Source organism: Chlorocebus sabaeus, chromosome 20 (assembly GCF_047675955.1).
Source record: "Chlorocebus sabaeus isolate Y175 chromosome 20, mChlSab1.0.hap1, whole genome shotgun sequence".
Classification (NCBI taxonomy): Eukaryota; Metazoa; Chordata; class Mammalia; order Primates; family Cercopithecidae; genus Chlorocebus; species Chlorocebus sabaeus.
The window spans coordinates 77,367,341-77,386,997 of record NC_132923.1 but is presented as its reverse complement, the minus strand read 5'-3'; the positions used below and the strand labels follow the sequence as shown (position 1 = coordinate 77,386,997).

The following is a 19,657-nucleotide window of genomic DNA, read 5'->3' as shown; positions in this document are numbered from 1 at the left end:
ACTCCAGACATGACCCTTGGAAAGGTGGCAGAAAAAACAAACGGCTGGTGTGTTTCGGGGCAGTCTGCATTCCTTTTAACTCTCTGAGAACAGGCTTATGCATGGGCTTTCAACCTTTTTGTCCAGAGGCCCAGCCACTTTGATTTCTGCTTGAAAATTAGCCTGTTGTTCAAGCTCATGAGAGCTTCCACAGAGCTTTCTTGGGTTTGCGAACTAGAGATCTATGAAGTGTTTGCTTTTATTTGTAACTTTAACCAGGGCCGCCTTAACTGGACTTTTGTTTTCTTATTTAACTTTTATCCATGTAACCTTAACCTAAGTTCTTTTTCAAATCTCCATCCTCCCCCATCTCACAATTTCTAATCCCTCTTTTGTCCTTAGATTTTTCCTTCAAAGTCAGGATATGACATTTAAATCTGTGCTTTAGGAAGTATCTGAAAGCTCACATACACATAGAATTATGATTTTTTTTCTGGGTTGCTTAGGAGGATTAAACAAAGGTTTTAGAATGCAGAATTCAGAAAAAAATTGATGGAAGTTGTGTTGCAGCTTAGAGGGGAGTATGGATTTTAGAAAGCATAAGGACACTTTCATTTGCCCCTTTCATATGGACTTTTATTTCCTCTGCGAGAGGCCCAGGGGCCTGGACTGTGGATGGTTTAGACAGGAAAAGACTGAAGGGATAACTGCTTCCAGACCTTCAGCCTTGAACGTTCAACCATTATTCAAGCCCTTGAGAAAGGGAGCAAGAGGCGTAAGGAGGCTTGGGGAGTTTCCATGCAGCTTCTCTGAGTTCCAGCTTGTGTGCTTTGTTCTCCAAATGTGTCCCCAGCACTACTGAAAGTACTTTCATACGTCAACTAACCCTTATTGCAAGCCTGTGAAGGAACAGTAGTGTGTGTGTGTGTGTGTGTGTGTGTGTGTGTGTGTGTGTATATATATATATATATATATATTTTTTTTTTTTTTTAATAGACAAGGCAACTAAAGCTCTGGGAGGTTACAGAAACTTAAGGTCTAAGTTGGGTTACATTGAGACCAGATTAATCAGTTAGTAGATTGTCTTTCTATTTCATCATGTGCTTAATTTCCTCCTTGGTTTACATGACCCTTCTGTGGAAATCCCCTTCTAGTAATATCTTAGTTAAATGAAATAACTAAGTTTTATGGAGTATCCATTATGTGTTAGGCATTGTTTTATGCAATATGCATCTATGTAGTGCACATTCTAATAGGAACCATGTGAAGAAGATGTATTACCTCCGTTTTAGACAGGAAATCCCTGCAATATAGAGGGTTAGGTAATTTGCTCAAGATCACACAGGACGCAGGAGGTGACACCAGAATTTGAGCCCAGGTCTCATTCCAGAACTTCTACCATGCCCACTACACCAGCTGTCCTTATTAGGAGGAAGGCCATTGGTATGAGGCCACTGGAAATAGACATGGTAGATATGTGGCAATCAATGCAAAGGTATTGTCTTTCATGCTGTGTTGCAATCTCACTTCATTTCTAGCATTATAAGTATTTAAAGCAGAGGTAGGCTTGCTTTCTTAGTTTTAGTTTTCTGAGAAACAAAGATAGTAACAACAATGATGATGGATCTTGTTACCATATGTGAATATCTGTGTGTGCGAGGCCCGGTACTTGGTCTTTACACAGGTTCTTTTAGGTTAACCTTATGACAACTCTGTGAAGTTTTCTCAAATTTATATCTGAGAAAGCACTCAGAAAGGTTGAGTCACTTGCTTGCCCACCACACTACTAGTAAGTGGAGGAGTGAGGATTTGAACCTAAGTCCTCTTACAATAAAATTATACTCTTTCCACTCAGTATATGGGACATGTATCCCTGGGGGCACATGTGAGAACTGTAATTGGTCCATAACATGATTGATGATGATATAGGGACAGGATGTTAAAGAACATTGATGCCCATAGTAAAAAAGTGATGCCCTTTCACTTGTCCTGCCAACCATCTGGTTACATGAAAGAGGAAGTCTCAGTTAGGTGCCAGTATGCCTTTTACAGTTCTAACAGAGAACAGGGCTCAGACTCTGAGGTTCAGGCAGGTAATTGAATCTAGAGGAGCATGATGACATTCTTTGTTTTTATTGTATTTTAATATCTTCTCATTTAAAAATATTATAGTGTGTTCCTATATACAAAATAAATGTAATGTCTATATAAGGTAAAAAGAATAATATAATGAGTACCCATGCACCTATCACCTATTGGAAGTGTTAGATTAATTTTAGTTACTATGGGAACCTTCTGTGTCACTTTCCCCATTCCAGCTTCTTTCTTTCTCTCCTACCAACATCTTACATAATCATTTTGTAACTATCAAAATCAGGCAGTTAACATTCACACAATACTATTACTCAATCTATAGACTTTATGCTAGTTTTGCCAATTGTCGTACTAACATTTCATTTCCTGGACCAGAATCTAGGATCACACAATGTGTTTACTTGTCATATCTCCTTTGTCTTTGGAATAGGTCCTCACTCTTTTAGTCTTTCATGACCATGACATTTTTGGAGTCTGGTCAGACATTTTGTAGAATGCCCCTCACTTTGGGTTGGTCTGATGTTTCCACAGTATTTAATTCAAATTATGTGTTTTTGGCAGGGAAGCTACAGAAATGATGTTGTGCCCTTCACAGTGCATCACAGCAGGAGGCACATGTTGCCGATTTATCGTGTCACAGGTGATGTGAACTTTGGTCAATTTGTTAAGTTTGTGTCTTCCAGTTTATCCACTTTAAAGTTACTATTTTTCCATTTGTAATTAATGATTACCTTGTGGGGAGATACTTCGAGATTATGTATAATATCATGCTTCTTATACCTTTGTCCACTAATTTTAGCAAGTATTGTAAATTCTTGCCTGAGACAATTATTCCTGTGGTTTTTCCATATGGTGTTTTTATATGATTATAATTCTTTCTATATTTATTAACTGGAATGCTTTGTAGGTGGCTTCTCCTTGCCACACACTTATTTATTCGTTCAATTGTTTATTTGTATCAGTATGTACTTACAAATTCTTATTTTATTGTCTGGATTATAATCCATCACTATCGTTATTTTGTTTTGCAAATAGTCCTTTTAACCAATGGGAACCCCTTCAAATTAGCTTTTCTGTCTTTCTTACATGTCTCCACCTTTTTTAAGGCACAGTTTTTGCTTTCTGGTGCCAGAAGATATCACTTTGTGCTTTACTTGCTCCAATCCTGAGAGAAGCCTCCTCTTGCTGTCCTGCATCCATTCCTCTCAGTCACTCTTTCATGCACTATAATATGACTTCCACTCTTCCCAGTGCACTGACGCTTCTGTCACTTAGGTCATTACTAAAGCAGTGGATATTTTAATTCTTCTATTACTACATATCAGACATCTCTTGTGCCCCATATCAGATCTTCTCAGGAGGATAGTAAAGGGAAATTGTACCATCTCTTGTTCCAGCTGCTGTGACTAAGTTGGCGTAGACTCTGAAAAACTTCCTACAGTATAAGCTCACCTCATGCTGCATGCTTTTCCATGGGGCACCCCACAAGGTTCCATGGGGTTTCCTTGTGGATACTACCTCTGGATCTCACTCTGTGCCCACACATATATAACCTGGATAGAGAATTAATGCCTCCTTTCTCTCTATCATGGATGGTTCTGAGATACAGTTCATGTGACTTGGGGTATGGAGAGGTTGAGGGTGGTCCTATGGAATAGAGAACGAGTCACTTCTAGTGGGGCCACCTTGATACCACAACTTCATCTTGTCTCCCCCTTCTTATTATTTGTTTTATTCCCTTTGTCTATCAGTCCTCTCCTTCTCCGTAAGATTGCACTACCTGATGCAGTAGTAGTACATAAACCCTCTTGCTTGGGTCTGCTGTCTCGGGGACCCAGGCAAAGATGTGCAGTGTTTAATACTCCTTCTCTATAATCCCTTAACTTTCACACTATCACATATTCATTCATTCATTCCAATTCATTCATTCGTTTATACCTTATTTATTGAGACTTTCCCTGTGTGAGACATTGTGTACAGGTAGACAAAAACCTTGATCTTATAGAGGTTATTATATTTGGGGGAGCAGAAATAACTAAATAAAACCAATTCATCTGAATTATAAGTGCTTTTAACAAAATGCAACAGGGAGAGGGCAGAGAGTGGGCCACGTGGGGCCTGGCATTGGGATGGTTACCACGTATACTCTGAGGAGGTGACATTTGAACTGATAAGGGGTCAGCAAGAAGAAATAAACTGAGACAATACTGATCTATTCACAGGAAAGAAGAAGTGCAAGAGCCCTCATTTTCTGTTTCGCACTAGAACTGCATTCCTATGATTCTTCAGATTGTGCCACCTTTCTTCCAACCTCCATGCATTTGCACAGATTGTTTCTTTGACCTGGAATGCCCTGTCTGACTTATCAAGCTGGCAGATTTCTATCCTTAGCTCAGATCTCATGTAAAGCAGCTCTCCTTCCCCAGGGACATTTTAAGTGCTTTTTCTATTGTTGGTGTGCTGTGCTTTGAGCACAGTATTCACTTATAATAGTCATGTCAGTGTACATCTTAGAATTGTTCACCTGTATCTCTCCTCCTTGGACTGGGAGCACTCTGAGGGCAGGATTGTGTTTGTTTACTTTGTATTCTCAGCAAAGTGCTTATAGGGATTTAAATCTATTTATTGATGAGTTGGATGGATGAATGGATGAGTACACGGGAGAAAGAAGAAAAATGCTACATGAATTAAAATAAATAAATGAAAGAGCCAGTGAATAAGTGACAGTGACCTGACCTTAAGACGTTGTCCCATTTGTGGGTGAGACAGGAGTATAACCATTCACAGAGTACTGTGATGAATGCTTAGAGATTCTCAGTGCATAAATAACAGTGGCAGTCAGCAAGTTCTGCTCATAAATGCATATTGTTTCAGCTACTTCATGCTTATTTATTTAGTTTTTAAGAAATTCATTTAGGTACCAAATATAAAAAAAACCCAGACTTTCAGCTTTCCAGATTTGGGGCCAGACACATGCCTGTAATCTCAGCACTTTGAGGGGCCGAGGTGTGTGGATTGCTTGAGGCTAGGAGTTTGAGAGCAGTCTGGGCAACATGGTGAAACCCCGTCTCTACTAAAAATATAAAAACTAGCTGGGCGTGGTGGCACATGCCTGTAGTCCCATCTCTTTGGGAGGCATGAGAATTGCTTGAACCTAGGATGTGGAAGTTGTAGCAAGCTGAGATTGCACCACTGTGCTCCAGCCTAGGCAACAGAGTGAGACTTCACTTCATCTCAAAACAAACCCAAAAAACAGATTTGGCAGTGCTGAACTCTTCTCCCGCATGGAGCTGGGTAGAAAAATCTACTGGAAAGTAGAAAATTATTAGAATAACTGTGTTAAAATATGTTGAATTCTTCTTGTCATGACTGTTTTGACATTTGTTTGTACTAGTTAAGGGAAAATGAAACTTCAGGTTGACAGCCTTTACCTTCCTTGTGCCGTAATTAATTTGCTGTATTCTGTTTGTGCAGGAAATCCAGCTTTTGAAGGCCCAGAAAGAGGACTGGGGGTGCAGGTGGCAAGGAAAGGTTGATTCGTGGTGACCTGGCATACTGTATTCCATCTTTAAGTCCTCACCACAAATAGTGCTTTATCCAGGTTCTTGTTACCTGGAAATGTGTGTTCATTCGGGGTATCTAGATCAGGCAGGACTTCGAGGAAGGGGATGGATAGTGCACTTAATCTTCATCTTCACAGAAGGATAGCTGCTCTTTATCTTCTCCTTCTGGAAGCTGCATTAAGGTGGGAGAGGACCCTCTGGAGTTCATCCAGAACCCTCTGGGACACCTGTGTCCCTTCTGTTTGTCAGTGTATCGGCCATGGATCCTGCATGAAACAGGTGGCGCATTTAAATGGGGTAATCCGAGAAGAGTGGACAAGTGTAGGGAAACCACACGGGTAGTGCAAGATGCTTGGCTATCTAAAGTGGGGCTGGTACTCTCTCTGGGCCTAAGGAACAAGGGGAGGGGCTATGAGCAGGCCCTGGAGAGATTGTTTTGTGGAGGTGCTTACCTTTGTGACCTTTGGTGGAGAGCTGCAGCCATCCCACACTTTTCTCCTAGTCCACTGATACCCCTCGGTGTCCTCCATTAGCTGAACCTGGCTGAAGGCCAGAGGCAGGAGGGCCCTCTGGTGTGCTCCACACCCATCAGCATCCTGGCTCAGAAGGCAGGGTGGAGAAGGTTAGAGATTGAATTTGAAGAGCACATGGAAGATGTCTGGGACATCTGGGCATTCTTTCTGTGTGGTTGGTTCTTGTGGTCAGATATTTGTGGAGGAGTGAGGTGGTGGTGGTAGTGGCTGTGCTTTGGAGTCTGTGAGTCTGGGACAGGATCACATCTGCCCTACTCAGTAACTGAGTAACCCCCAGCTCTAAGGTCAGTAGGCACCTATTTCTTTGCCATCTGGTGGGGACAAGGGCAATGCCTATCTCAAAAAGCTTTGGGAAGATCAAAAATGAAAATACTTAAGTGCTTTTTGCAGATTTGGAAAAGGCTGAAAGAATCTTTATTAAAATGTGAGCAATATACCTCAATAAAGTTGTTTGCCTATATAAAACAGATACAAGTGTGTTATGATTTCACAACAAATGTTGATTTTTTTCTTCATTTTATTTTTATGTATTCTAGATTTTCTGTCATCAGAAAAACAGACATCCGTAAGTGCTGTTTAGAATATGTTAGTACTGCCTTCAAATTATTACTGTTGGCTAATATTGTCTTCTCTGGGTTAGTGTGGTATGTGAATTCGCAGCTGCAGCATAGCTGACTTGACTGTGGACAGACTAGAGTGAACATGTATGTCATTTCTTACGATGTGCCCATGAGTTCAGGTCTAGTGTCCCATCCCCAGGAAGCCTTTGGTCCTTCAGATGCTTCTCCTCTGAGCTCCTGCAGCTCCTGGGCTGCCCCTAGCAGTTATCACACTGTTTTGCAGTCACCTCCTCCACTAGACTGTGGTCTCCTCTAGGTCCAGGACTGCATTTTATTCATCTCCAGGTCACCAGCTTTGTTTTGTCTCTAGCATTGTCTTGTAAATGCTGCCTTTATTCATGTTGCCCAGCTCTTACTACGTGGCTACAGGGAGTTCTCAAGCTCACACACCGTAGGTTCTATAACAGAGAGCAACTGACTGTGCTTTCCCCTTTCTCCTTTCAAAGCCCTGGGAAAGAATTCTGCTTAGTTTCATTTGGGTCAAGTCTACCTACATCCCTTATTGAACCAACTATACCCATGGGGAAGTATATTACAGTGATCTCAGCTTTGATCAAGTGCTCATTCCCAGGGGAATCTGTTGTGTGGCCAGTAGGGTAGGGTCTGTACAACCATGACAGGTCTTATTTAAATCAATTAGTTACAGTGGAGAAGAGAATGAATCAGGAATGCTTTCAGGTGCAGTGACAATGCAGAAAAGCTTTTATTTAAATCAGTTGCAGTGTGCAAGGGAGCAAAAATTGGTTCTTGGGGGATGAAAAAATCTTAACTATTGCAATCATTTGTGGCCTTCTAAAGCCCATCCTTATGTAACAGCATAAATAGATACACAATCTGTCTGTAGTATTGAAATTTCACAGTGGCAGGGAAAAGGAAAAGACTGTCTGGAAAGGGTCTTTAGTGGGGGCGATAGTGAAAAAAAGTTTGAGAATGATTTATAATGACAATAATCATACCTAACTTATTTAACAGTTATGCACCAGGAACTGTTATGAATGCCTTACATATACTATATTAAATTATTTCACCATATATCCATTTTACAGTGGCTAAAACACAAATAGTCTTGATTTCCCACTCTCACACCCCTAAATTACAAGTACAAAGATGATTTGCCCATGTCACATTCAGCATATCTTTAATTCGCTGGACTTTTCCCTCATGCTAGCTGCGTCATGGTTGTAGGATAATTTCTGCATCTCTAGACATTACATTCTCCTTTGATGCTGGAAGAATTGGTGAGAAGAGCATGTTGGGATTTTTTTGTTTTGTTTTTTAAATGAGACAAACAAAACGTTTCCCAGGAACTTTCTCTTCCTACTAGGTCTTATTGGCTGGAATTAAGTCCCATGGCCACTCTTAGCAACAAGAAGCAGGGAAAGTAGAAAACAAGATGACCATAGTTGGCTTAAACCTGCCTATTCTAATATGATAGTTACTAACTATATGGCTATTTAAAGTTTTTTAGAGAGATATAATTCATATACCCTAAAATTCACTATTTTATGTATACAGTATAGTATTTCTAGTATATTCACAGGATTATGCAACCATACCCCAGTATCCGATTCTAAAACATTTTCTTCACCCTTGAAAGAAATCTCATATCCATTCCAGTAGCTGCTCATACCCATCTATACCTAGCCATTGGCAACCACTAGCTTACTTTCTTTCTCTATGGATTTTCCTGGACATTTTTTTGGCTTCTTTCACTTGGCATAATTTTTTCAGGGTTCATCTGTGTTGTAGTATGTACCAGTAATTTTTTATCAGTTCCTGTTTTAACTGATAATACTCTGTTGCATGGATGTATCCTATTTTGTTTATTCATTCATCTGTTGATGGACATTTAGGTTGTTTCCCTTTTTAGTTACTGTGACTAATGGTGCTGTGAACACTGATTGATGTACCAGTTTTTATATCAACATAGTTTTGATTTTTCTTTGAATTCTCTTGAGCCTATTAGAAGGAGTGGAATTGTGTTTTATGGTAACGCTGTGTTTAACCCTTTGAGGAAATGTCAAACTGTTTTCCAAAGTGGCTGCGCGTTTTGTACATCCTGGTAGGAACGCGTAAGGATTCCAGTTTCTCCACATCCTTGCCAGCGCTTGTTATTTTTGTTTGTTTGTTTTTGTTATGGCCATCTTAGTAGGTGTGAAGTGGTATCTCATTGTGGTTTTGGTTTGCTTTTATATAATGACTACTAATATTGAGAATATTTAATGTGTTTATTTTCCATTTGTGTATATTCTTTGCAGAAATGTCTATTCAGATCATTTGCCCATTGTAAAATTGGATTGTCTTTTTATTATGGAATTATAATGGGTACTTAAGTTTAAATTAATTAACATTAAGTAAAATAGAAGTTCCTCAGTCATACTGGCCACATTTCAAGTGCTCAGTTGCTGTGTGTGGATAGTGGCTATGTTATTGGACAATTTCAGATAAAGATAATTTCCATGATTGCAGAAACTTCTGTTGGACAGCACTGGTGAACCACCATGATTGATCACTTATAACTGGGCATATGACTTCTCTAAATAAAATTGAGGTTTTGTTAAGCTAAGGAAGGATCTGTACTCCAGAAAGACTAAGGTGTCCTGGTCCCAGAAAAGGAGGATATGCAGACTCAGTGTATATCTCCTAAAGATGCATCAGACTTTACCAAGGGAAGAACTAGGGCAGGCGGTGAGTGGGAGGGCAAAATTCGAGACCAGGGTTTGGCAGATGTTTTTTGCAAAGGGTCAGATAGTAAATATTTTGGCTTTGCTAACTATATGATATCTGTTTCAACTATTGAACTGTAACCAAAAAGTGTCTGAGACAGATCTCAATCGATTTAGAGAGGTTTATTTTGTCAAGGTTATGGAAGCACCCGAGAAAATAAACACAAGTTACATTAGGATCCATGACTGGTGTTTGGTCCAGAGGGTTGTGACGACTTCAGGATTTAAAAGAGAAATAGTGAGCAGGAAGGGAAGGAGGAAAGAAAAAAAAGAAAAAAAGTGTGAGGGGCATAGGCGATGAGGCAAGTGGTTACATTCTTGTGAGGCTTTGATTAGTGCTCACTGAATCCACAGTTGACATGTGAAAAGCAATTATGCTCAGTAAATCTACATTTTACATAAGAGAAGGGAAGCATGTGAAGTTACAGCAACCCATTTGAGAACAAAAGGATGGCAAAAAAGCAGAAAAAATAGCTTTTTTTTGTTTTGTTATTTTTTTTTTTGGCATGACTCAGTTCCCAAGCTTAACTTTTCTCTTTAACATAGTGAGTTTGGGGCCCAAAGATTTTATTTTCCTTTCACACATCTTTGTCCTTGTAGTGAAAAACGAGCCCAAGACTGGCCATAAATGAATGGACATGGCTGTGTTCTAATGGAACTTTATTTACAAAAAGTGGCCGCAGGCACATTTGGGCTACAGGCCAGGGTTTCTTAGGGACAATACATAGAAAAGTTTGGAAGCCGAAAGGGGCCTGGCATACTGAAATAAAGGGAATGGTAAGATGTTTGGTATGGCTGGAAATTGGTTGTAGGGGCTATGGCTGTAGAGAAGGCTAGGAAGAGAGACTGGAACCAGATTAAAAAGGGTCTGCAATGCATATCAAAGTTGTTTTGTTCTGGTTGTTGGTGGTTGTGGTGCTAGTGGCAGTGGTGGTTTTTCAAAATCCTCTAAGTGGCAAGAAGCCATCAAATATTTTTACGTAGGACATTATATGATTATGACCTTTTAGACAACCCTCTGGCGGCATTGTGAAAAGAATATTGGAGGAAATGAGGCTAGAGGTAAAAAAGACCAGTTAAGCTATTGAGGAGCCTGAACAAAAGCAGTTTTATAACGTAATTCTCTTAATAAATTTACCTGTCTCCTAATCATGACGGATAATAGGCTGTTTACAGTATACCAATGACTGTGATACAAGTTATGGCTTTGTATTTTGTATTAAAATAAAGATCTGGTAATTATCTTGCTAATTGCTTCAGTAGAGATGTAGACCACCACGCTAATAATTCTTATCCTGACTAACCTACTCACTGGGAGCTGGGTAAAAAGCAGTATTGATTTAAATGAGTTATGAAGAGTGGGACTTGGATATGCTCTTTTTATATCCCTGGGGAATCACCCTGGAAACCTAGAGAACTGGCACCAAGTATTCATCTGAGAACATCTGTGACTCTCAGAAAGTTATGAGATTGGAGTTGTACGGGGACTCGCTGTGGCCTTGGAAGAGTTGACTTCTAAATGGGGTAGTAAACTTATTCTCCGTGGCTCACTTCTAAAAGGCCCTAAGAGGAGAAAAGGATTCTTGATGACCTACTAATTGATGGTTTTAGGTCCAGAGGTAAGCATAATATGAAGGTTTGCCTGAGAGTGTCTGCCATCAATGAAGATGAATTATCCATGTGGGCTTAGAAAATCACACATGCAAATTTTGTGTCAATGGATTTTTTTCAACATGGTAATCCTAGCCTTTGAGTACACAGCGTATTTTCAAAGCCAATTTTGCAAATAAGAACTTTACGGTAAATGCTACTAAGCTGCTGATAAGTTGGCTTTTCCATTTGTAAGCCTATTAGTTCAGAATCTTCTGAAGTTTAATTCAAAATGAGATAATGTGTAGTGATTTGACAGTTTTCATTCTGTGACCATGCTCTTCAAGAAAGCATCTTGGCTCGTTCACTAGTTGAATCCTCACCAGTTCCTGAAATTATGAAATGTAAATTTGTTATAAGCAGCAGCTTTGGGGCCTTCACAAGGCAGAATTGTACCTTACCCCTGAGTGGAAATAAATGAACATCTCATGTATGTAGCTTCTCTCTCTCTGCACATCCTGACTCCAAATGCTGTGGAGCACCAGAAAATGTCTCCTGAATCTGATTTTGGGTGGCTGGATCTATGTCCAGAGGGAAGTAGGAATATTTCCAATGGTGGGACAGACAGAGGTGATAACATTAGAAAAAACTGACCCTTTGACAAGGCCCACGTTAGTGAAGTCATGATTTCCAGGGAGGTGGGTCTGTACTTCCCAGGTATTGTGAAAGCAGGGCTCTATTACCTTGCCAGCAGTACCCAAAAGGCAGAGGCTGTATTTGTCCTTGGATCTCAGTCTTTGACATTGTTTTGGGGAGGTGTGATGAGAGGCATGAGGGAACCTCATCCATTTTGTGAGTCCAGTGTACTTAAAGAGTAGAGACTGACTCCAGGGCATTTGGAGTTCACAGAATTTGTCAAATTATTTTTCAAGCTTGTAGGGTTCAAGACTTCCCCAAATGTATTTTTCCAAGTGCTTGTACCCTGGTGTCAATTAAGGGAAATGTACTCCACATGTTTCTAATTCTTCTACCCTGAAATGATCAAAATATTATATTTCTGAAATCTCTGAAGTCTAGAAAGATCCTTTTGAATTTTTTTTTCTCTTTGATGACACTAACAGAAATGGGTGGTCCCAGTAATCACAAAGAGGCTCAAATTCATCCCCAAATGCTCAGCCACCAAGAAGCTTTGGACATAAGTATTTTTTGGGGGTATTTTTGCCCATATCTGTTTTAGGACATGTTTCTGATAGTGCTTTACACTTACCAGAAAAACTGTTTTTGAAAAATCCAGTGTTGTCTTACAATCATTAATTAAAAAAAAAAAAAAAAAAATTTCCCAAGTCTTTTCTTAGAGCCAGGAGATCTCTTTCTGATGAAGAATACACTCTGGCATAAAAAGCCACTTAGGTGGACCAGTTTATTTGATTAACAAAAGTTACAAAGGGGAAAAGAAGAGTGTTAGAGAGGATACCTGTAACAAAAAGAGACAGGAGACACATGGAGCGCTCGTGGTGTGTCACTCTTATTTGAACCCCTCATTCTAAAAACAACTGTTAAGAAAAGTAAAACGTAGGCATATCAATACAGAATGGCTATATGATGATATTAAGGAATTATTCTTTTTAATTATGATATTACCTCCTTTTATAGATACATGCTGAAATATTTACAGAAAAATTAACAAAAAGCCTGGAATTTGTTTAAAAAGAATCAGGGTGTGGTATAGTTAAAACTCTTCCCTCCCTCCCTCTGTCCGTTTTTCCTTCCCTCACTTACTTTTCCTTCTTTCTTTCCCTCCCCTCGTCCTTCCCCTCCTTTCTCCCCAGCCTGTCTTCCCTTCTCTTCTCTTTTTCTGGCCTTCATTTGGGCTGACAAGAAGAGGATGCATGTTTTATATCAGGTTGGCAGGTATACTTGAGATATATTGTCTTGGCAATACAAAGGCCTGGCACTTCCTAGGGACCCAGATGGGTATTTTAGATGTTTAGGGCATGCCTTGACCTCTGAGTAGCCTTCCTGGACTGAGGTCACACTTGACTAGACTACCACCCCACAGTCAGCCACTGTGGTCTGTTTTTTAAAAACGTTGCCACGATGAGAATCTGAAGGATTTGGGTTGAAGTTAAGGACTCTTCCTTTTATTATTAGTCTGGATTTTTAAAGGAGATACTGGGATCCCACCCTTACTTTGTTACTATGATTTGGAGTCAGCTCTTGGCTTTGAGAGTGTGCTGTGATATTGGTCTGATTTAATCATTGCCTGTGTAGAAAAAGAGATTGGATCACTGGATCCCAAACTAGCCTCAGAAAGTAAGTCATTGATGGCAAGAATCACCTGGGGAGATTTTAAATTTAATTCTTAAAAAATGTAGTGACGATACTTGGATAACCCTCTGGGAATTCTGATTCAGTGGTTCTGGGTAGAAATAGAATCTAAATATCTGTAATTGTATCAGGTTTCTACGTGATTCTTATGTGCCAATAGTTTGGTGATTTACCAGGTTCAATGCCTTTTAATAGATTCAGTTTGCTTAGGAGCAGATTGAGGTTGTATTTCCATAGAGTCCTACCTTGTAAAAAATGGATGTGGCAAGTTTTTTTGTTGGTGTTATTGTTTTTAATTGTTATTTAAGATGACTTGCTGGGCTGGGCGCGGTGATTCACGCCAGTAGTCCCATCTTCTTTGGGAGGCCAAATCGGGTGGATTGCTTGAGCCCAGGAGTTTGAGACCATCCTGGGCAACATGGAGAAACTGATCTCTACTAAAAAACTGGAAAATTAGCCAGGCAAGGTGTCCTGTGCCTTTAGTCCCAGCTACTGAGGAGGCTGAGGTAGGAGGACTGCTTAATCCCAGGAGGTTGAGGCTGCAGTGAGCTGTGATCATGGGCTGCACTCCGATTTGGGTGACAGTGAGACCCTGTCTCAAAAAACAAACAAACAAACAAACAAAAAAAGATTGCTTACTTATGAATAAGACTTTCCAAATAGCAGTTATTATATAAGCAGTAGGTAAATGTTAATAAATGGCAAATACTAAAAGGAAAGACAGGAAAAGGAAAGGCAACTGATATTTATTGAATGCCTACTATTGCAGTAAACTTGACTCATAATTTATATGTTCTTCTTTAATTTTAGCCTTGGCATGCAATGATTATTATCCAATTTTGTATTCAATAAAATTAAAGCCCAGAGAAGTTTAGTGTTTTTCCTAAAGTCACATAGTAAACATGTGGCAGCAGGGGTGTTTGGATACCATTGTGCCAGGCAGACTTTCCGAACTATTTCTCAGTTCTTTCTTGGCTCCAGAGGATTGTGTAGCAGGAGGGGAAATCTGTTTAGAGATCAGGAAACTGCACTGATTGGGCAGGCTGCCAGAGCTTCCTTTACTGGATTGTACTGGCAAGTTTGTTTTTCTCTGTCCAATACTGGGTAAAGGTTCCACCAAAAGCCGTTGTCTCTGCTCAGAACACCTGGTATGATCTCTGGGAAACTATTTGGCAAAGGAGTGTGGCAGCTGAAGCACAGAAGCCTCTCCTAGGTGGTTTGCCCATGTCTGATTTTTTCCTTTGGCACCTTGTAACAGACCTGAGAATGTTGAAATTTTGTGCCAATGTGGACACCATTCAGTATGTCAGATTTCTCTGATACTGTGAAGATCAAAATGTTGGATGCAGAGGAAAAGTCCCAGCAGTAGATTCCAGGCCCTCATTGCCACTCACCTGGTAAATTACAATAGCCTCCATACTGGTCTTCCTACATGCAGCCTATCCTCTGCTTTCCAGCCCACTTTTCTCAGGGGGATCCTCTTTCAAATACAGGTCTGATTATGATCCTCCAGTATTAAACCCCTTCAGTGACTCTGCAGTTCTTTAGGAAAAAAAGCTGAGTCCCTAAGCATAGCACTGAATACTCTTCCTGGTATGTCCCTGTTTCTCTATATGCATCTCCCACTCCACCCAGCTTCAGGCAGGTCACACAACCATGACTCACCAAAGATGCCTTGGAAGCCGGGTACTTTCATCTCTCTCTGTTTCTCCAGCTGGAGTTTCCTTCCTTCTTTGACCTGCCTGGCAAACTCCTATGCATTCTTTAAATCCTACCCCTGGCCAGGCGCGGTGGCTCACGCCTGTAATGCCAGCACTTTGGGAGGCTGAGGCGGGTGGATCATGAGGTCAGGAGATTGAGACCATCCTGGCTAACACGGTGAAACCCCGTCTCTACTAAAAATACAAAAAATTATCCTGGCATGGTGGTGGGTGCCTGTAGTCCCAGCGACTTGGGAGACTGAGGCAGGAGAATGGCGTGAACCTGGGAGGTGGAGCTTGCAGTGAGCTGAGATCGCGCCACTGTGCTCCAGCCTGGGCAACAGTGCGAGACTCCATCTCAAAAAAAAAAAAAAAAGATAAATAAATAAATAAATAAATAAATAAATAAATAAATAAATCCTACACCTTCATGAAGCCTTTCAGCAGTTTCTTCCTTTGCACAACTCTACCACCTTGTCTTACGTATTCACAGACATCTGCCTGCCTCCCTCTCTAGGCTATGGTGCCCTCCAAGGGGAGGCAAGATGTTGTTTTTAAATCATTCACAGTACTTACTACATAGGACACTCACAGTCAGTGTGCAGTAACTGAAGGACTTAAATGAATAGGCAAATAAAGATGATTACCATGATAGGCCAAGATCTGAAAAGATGCTAATAATCAATGTATGAAGATACGTGAGGAACTTGTGTGTCTTCAGTACCATTCTAAATGCCATAGCAAATACAGGTGCCGCCAGAGTGCTTGCACATGGCAGCTTCACAGCCCATTTGAGAAGTAGAATTAATACATATAAAGAATAAGACCAGGCACGGTGGCTCACACCTGTAATCCCAGCACTTTGGGAGGCCGAGGCAGGCGAATCACGAGGTCAAGAGGTTGAAACTGTCCTGCTCAACATGGTGAAACCCCGTCTCTACTAAAAATACAAAAATTATCTGGACGTGATGGCACATACCTGTAATCCCAGCTACTTGGGAAGCTGAGGCAGGAAAATCTCTTGAACCTGGGAGGCAGAGGTTGCAGTGAGCTGAGATTGGGCCATTGCACTCTAGTGTGGCGACAGCGCGAGACTCCATCTCTTAAAAAAAAAAAAAAAAAAGAAAACCAAGAAAATATGCAATTGAGTTCCAGCTTGTTTCGTGCTGGTAATGCTTTATTTTTTCATGTGTTGATTATTGGTCTCCCCCTTGCACTGTGAGCTCCCTGAGGACAGGGACTTTGTCTTGACGATTATGTTTTCACACCTGGCATACAGTAAGTGTTCAAGATATGTTTGTTCAATGAATAAATGGATGGTAGGCACCATTCAGTGCTGTTTAGGGTCAAATGAAGGCATGGTTTGTGTGGGTTGAAGTGGTCAAGGAGGGCTTCACACATAAGCCAGTTGTGAAGGATGTAGGCATTGAAGAAGCAGTGAAAGTGGTTGTGAGCTTTACTCTTCAGAGAGTCACAATTTCAGAAAGGCTCTTGCTCTATTGGAAAGAACATGGGTTTCAGACCAAAGACATCTAGAATCAAATGTAGACTCTTTCCCTTATCTGCTATGTGATCTTGAGATCTCTGAGTTTCAGTTTCCTTGCCCATAAAATGAGATCAATATTACTTCCCTTAGAATATGCTTGTGAGCAATAAAAGCGATATCATATATAAAGCATGTAGCATACATTAGGCTCTCAATAAATGGTAAGTAAAACCTGATATATAGGTATAGTGTGTCTGAAATACCTGGGAAACATGGATTATTTGGATGACATAGCAAAATTTGATTAAATTTGTGTGATTATTACATTGGCACAGAACAATTAGAATAGATTCCAGTATTTTTGTGGCCTTTTAAATGTGTTTTGGGGATATCTATCACATTTCTGTACTTTTTTAACCTTGGAAAATTGGAAGTGGATATTTGCCCCCAAATTGTGTGATATATAGATCTTGCCTTTACCATTATACTTGTGAAAGGAAGGCTTTTCTGGCAGGGGGAGCATAATGAGTAGGGGAGGGAAAGGGAAATGAGCTTTCTGTTTTGGTAGAAAAATTAGAGCTACTCTTTGAGTGACAAACCACATTGCCTGGCTTTCCTTCTGCAGGCACTGCCTTATGCCTGTGTTCCTGTAGATATTGGAATTAGAGCTCTCATTCATGGTCATGATTCTCGCCTCTGTCTAATTCCTCTACTTCGTTACGCACCATCTCTCCTTTTCCCACTGTTTTCCAGCCACCTCTGCCTCTTTTGGTTTCCTTGAACATGTCATGTTCTTTTCTGACTTAGGTTCTTTGAATTTAATGTTCCCTTTGACTGACATTCTTTTCCTCTGGCTCTTTTCATTTTTCAGAAAATCAGCTGATTCCTTATCCTGTGGTGGTACTGGAGCCAAATAATGGAATTGGTTTTTCAGTGTTTATTCCACATAATTCCAAGGAATGTGATTTTTAAGAGTGTTTACAGTTCATAATTTTTAAAATTTTCGAAATTGAATAAGTTTCAAATATGAAAATTTAGGAACGTGATACCAAACTTTTCTCTGGGCACCACTGGAGTACTGCATTTTAAATCAATTCCCTCTGTCTTGGATTACCCTTAGAGCTCGTATCTCCTGCATGGAGGAGGGTGAAGGGCGTTTATCACGTCTACCTCCCACCCCATTCTACCTGAGCTTCCAGCACCACCACCTCTGGGCAGTTCTGCTTTTAGTCAGCAGCTCCCAGTTCCCATAATTTTGACTTCTCTCCTTTCTAGTCCAGAAGAAATGGCTCTTCTGGGGTTGAATTCCTCCCTTTCCCCAGCAGAAATGTGTTGGGGCAGAGGAATTGCGGAGCTCCATGGCATAGAGCGTCCTGGAAGCCTTGTCATTAGAGTATCCAGGGTGGGAAGGGGAGTCAGGGGAGGGGAAGGAGGAAGGAATTGAGTTGGGAAGAATCAGGGAGGATAAGTGAAGTTGCCGACTGATGTCTGGAATAACAATATTTCACCCTCAAAAATACCAGTAATTCAGGACTGAAAAATAAATTTCACAATATATTTTAATTTCAAAAAGTGATAGTGTGTTTGTCATTCTTATCCAGCCTGGTCTCACCTCAGAAGTTCCCCCATTGGAGAGGCCATCCCTGAATTTCTAACTCACAGGCCTCCCCTACTTTAATATGTTTATGTCCTCCTGGCACTTGTTTACTTTTTTACTTGTTTACTTTTGCTTTTGTTTACTTGTTTACTTTTGCTCCAAAAGTCAGGGACCTGCCTGCTTGCTCCCCAGTGCCTAAAACTGTGTCTAGAACCTTAGTTGGTTGCAGTAAATATTTGTTGAATGGATGGATGAGATGGTTGTGGCAATCTAAGTTGCTTTGGATGAGATTAACATTGAAAAAAAAAAAACCAAAAAAAACCAAACTATAGTTGCCTGCATTTCTGTCAGCCAGTCCAGGCAATGCTTATACAGCTTTGATTATTATGATCATGATTATTATTTTGTTTTGGAACCTTTTTCAGAGGCCAAGCATGTTGGGGACTTGAGGGACATAAAAATCTTTCAACTGATTGTGCCACCTGCAAGCAGGATAAGCCTGACTTTCTACCTCACCCACCTCTTCCTATCACAGTTATGAATCAACAAACACACAAAATGGTTTTCAATTCTCCCTTTGGAAAGAGGGCACATTTAATATTCTGAGTCAGGCAAGGAAAGACTCTAGCCACAAAGACAGCTGGGAACTCAGGTCCATAGCGGGCACCCAGGACGGAGGTGAAGAGGAGGCGCCTCCCTGTCTGGTGACAGCAGCTGGGGCCCTTGCTGCCTCCCTCCCCACAAAAATCCAGTTGGAACCAGTGCATGCTGGGAATCTGCCTGCCTGACAGAAACAGATGGCCTCGGGCGGCGACTGATCTCTTGGTGACACTAACTGCATAGCTACTGCTTTACTCATGACCAAACGAGACACGAGATGGCCGAGGTAAGAGTTGGTTACCTTGCCATCCCCTCCTCAGCTGAAATGACTCACATTGCTGTAGCTTAAATTTCAGTCCAGGCTCTCTGGACTGGGGGAACTTCTTTTTGCTCATGCTCCTGAGAACCAGAGTTGGCCGGAACATCTATACTCTCTGTCTTCAATCAAAACATTTGAGAGATGCTTTTTTCCCCCCCTTCTTCTGTACCTGTCACAGAAGGGGGCTTGTCTGAATTAAATGGCACATAATCTGCTGAGTGCAGCAACCCTTCTGTGCGGGCTCGAGGAAGAAGATGAGGCAATCAGAGTACATTTCATTTCCTGGAAATTTTCATTTCCTGGAAAATGTGTCGGTGGCTTGGAGAGGCAGAGTCGGAGATGGAAGTAACACTGCATGAGGAGTTAGGTGGTCTATGTTCAGGGGCCAGGGTTGTCACTTACTAGATGGGGGACCTTTAGCCAGTCACTTAACTCCAGTGACCTTCTGCTTCCTCATCTCTTATGTAGGATGGTGGGACTGGATTGAGGACAGCAGATAGATTAGCTCTCCGTCTTACTGAT

General features: G+C 40.9%; 1 protein-coding gene across 12 annotated transcripts in view; it reads left to right on the top strand.

The window, feature by feature from the left end:
- FGGY (FGGY carbohydrate kinase domain containing) overlaps positions 1-19,657 on the top strand; it is a 445,568-nt gene that overhangs the window by 110,958 nt on the left and 314,953 nt on the right. The window contains exon 1 of one of the 12 annotated variants that reach the window (XM_007978550.3): positions 18,991-19,102. The exons of the other annotated variants lie outside the window; for them this stretch is intronic. Within the exon in view, the coding sequence (XP_007976741.1) occupies positions 19,074-19,102 (29 nt within the window). The 5' untranslated portion in view covers positions 18,991-19,073. Of the gene's footprint in view, positions 1-18,990; positions 19,103-19,657 lie in introns of those variants that run through there. 12 annotated transcript variants of the gene reach the window in all.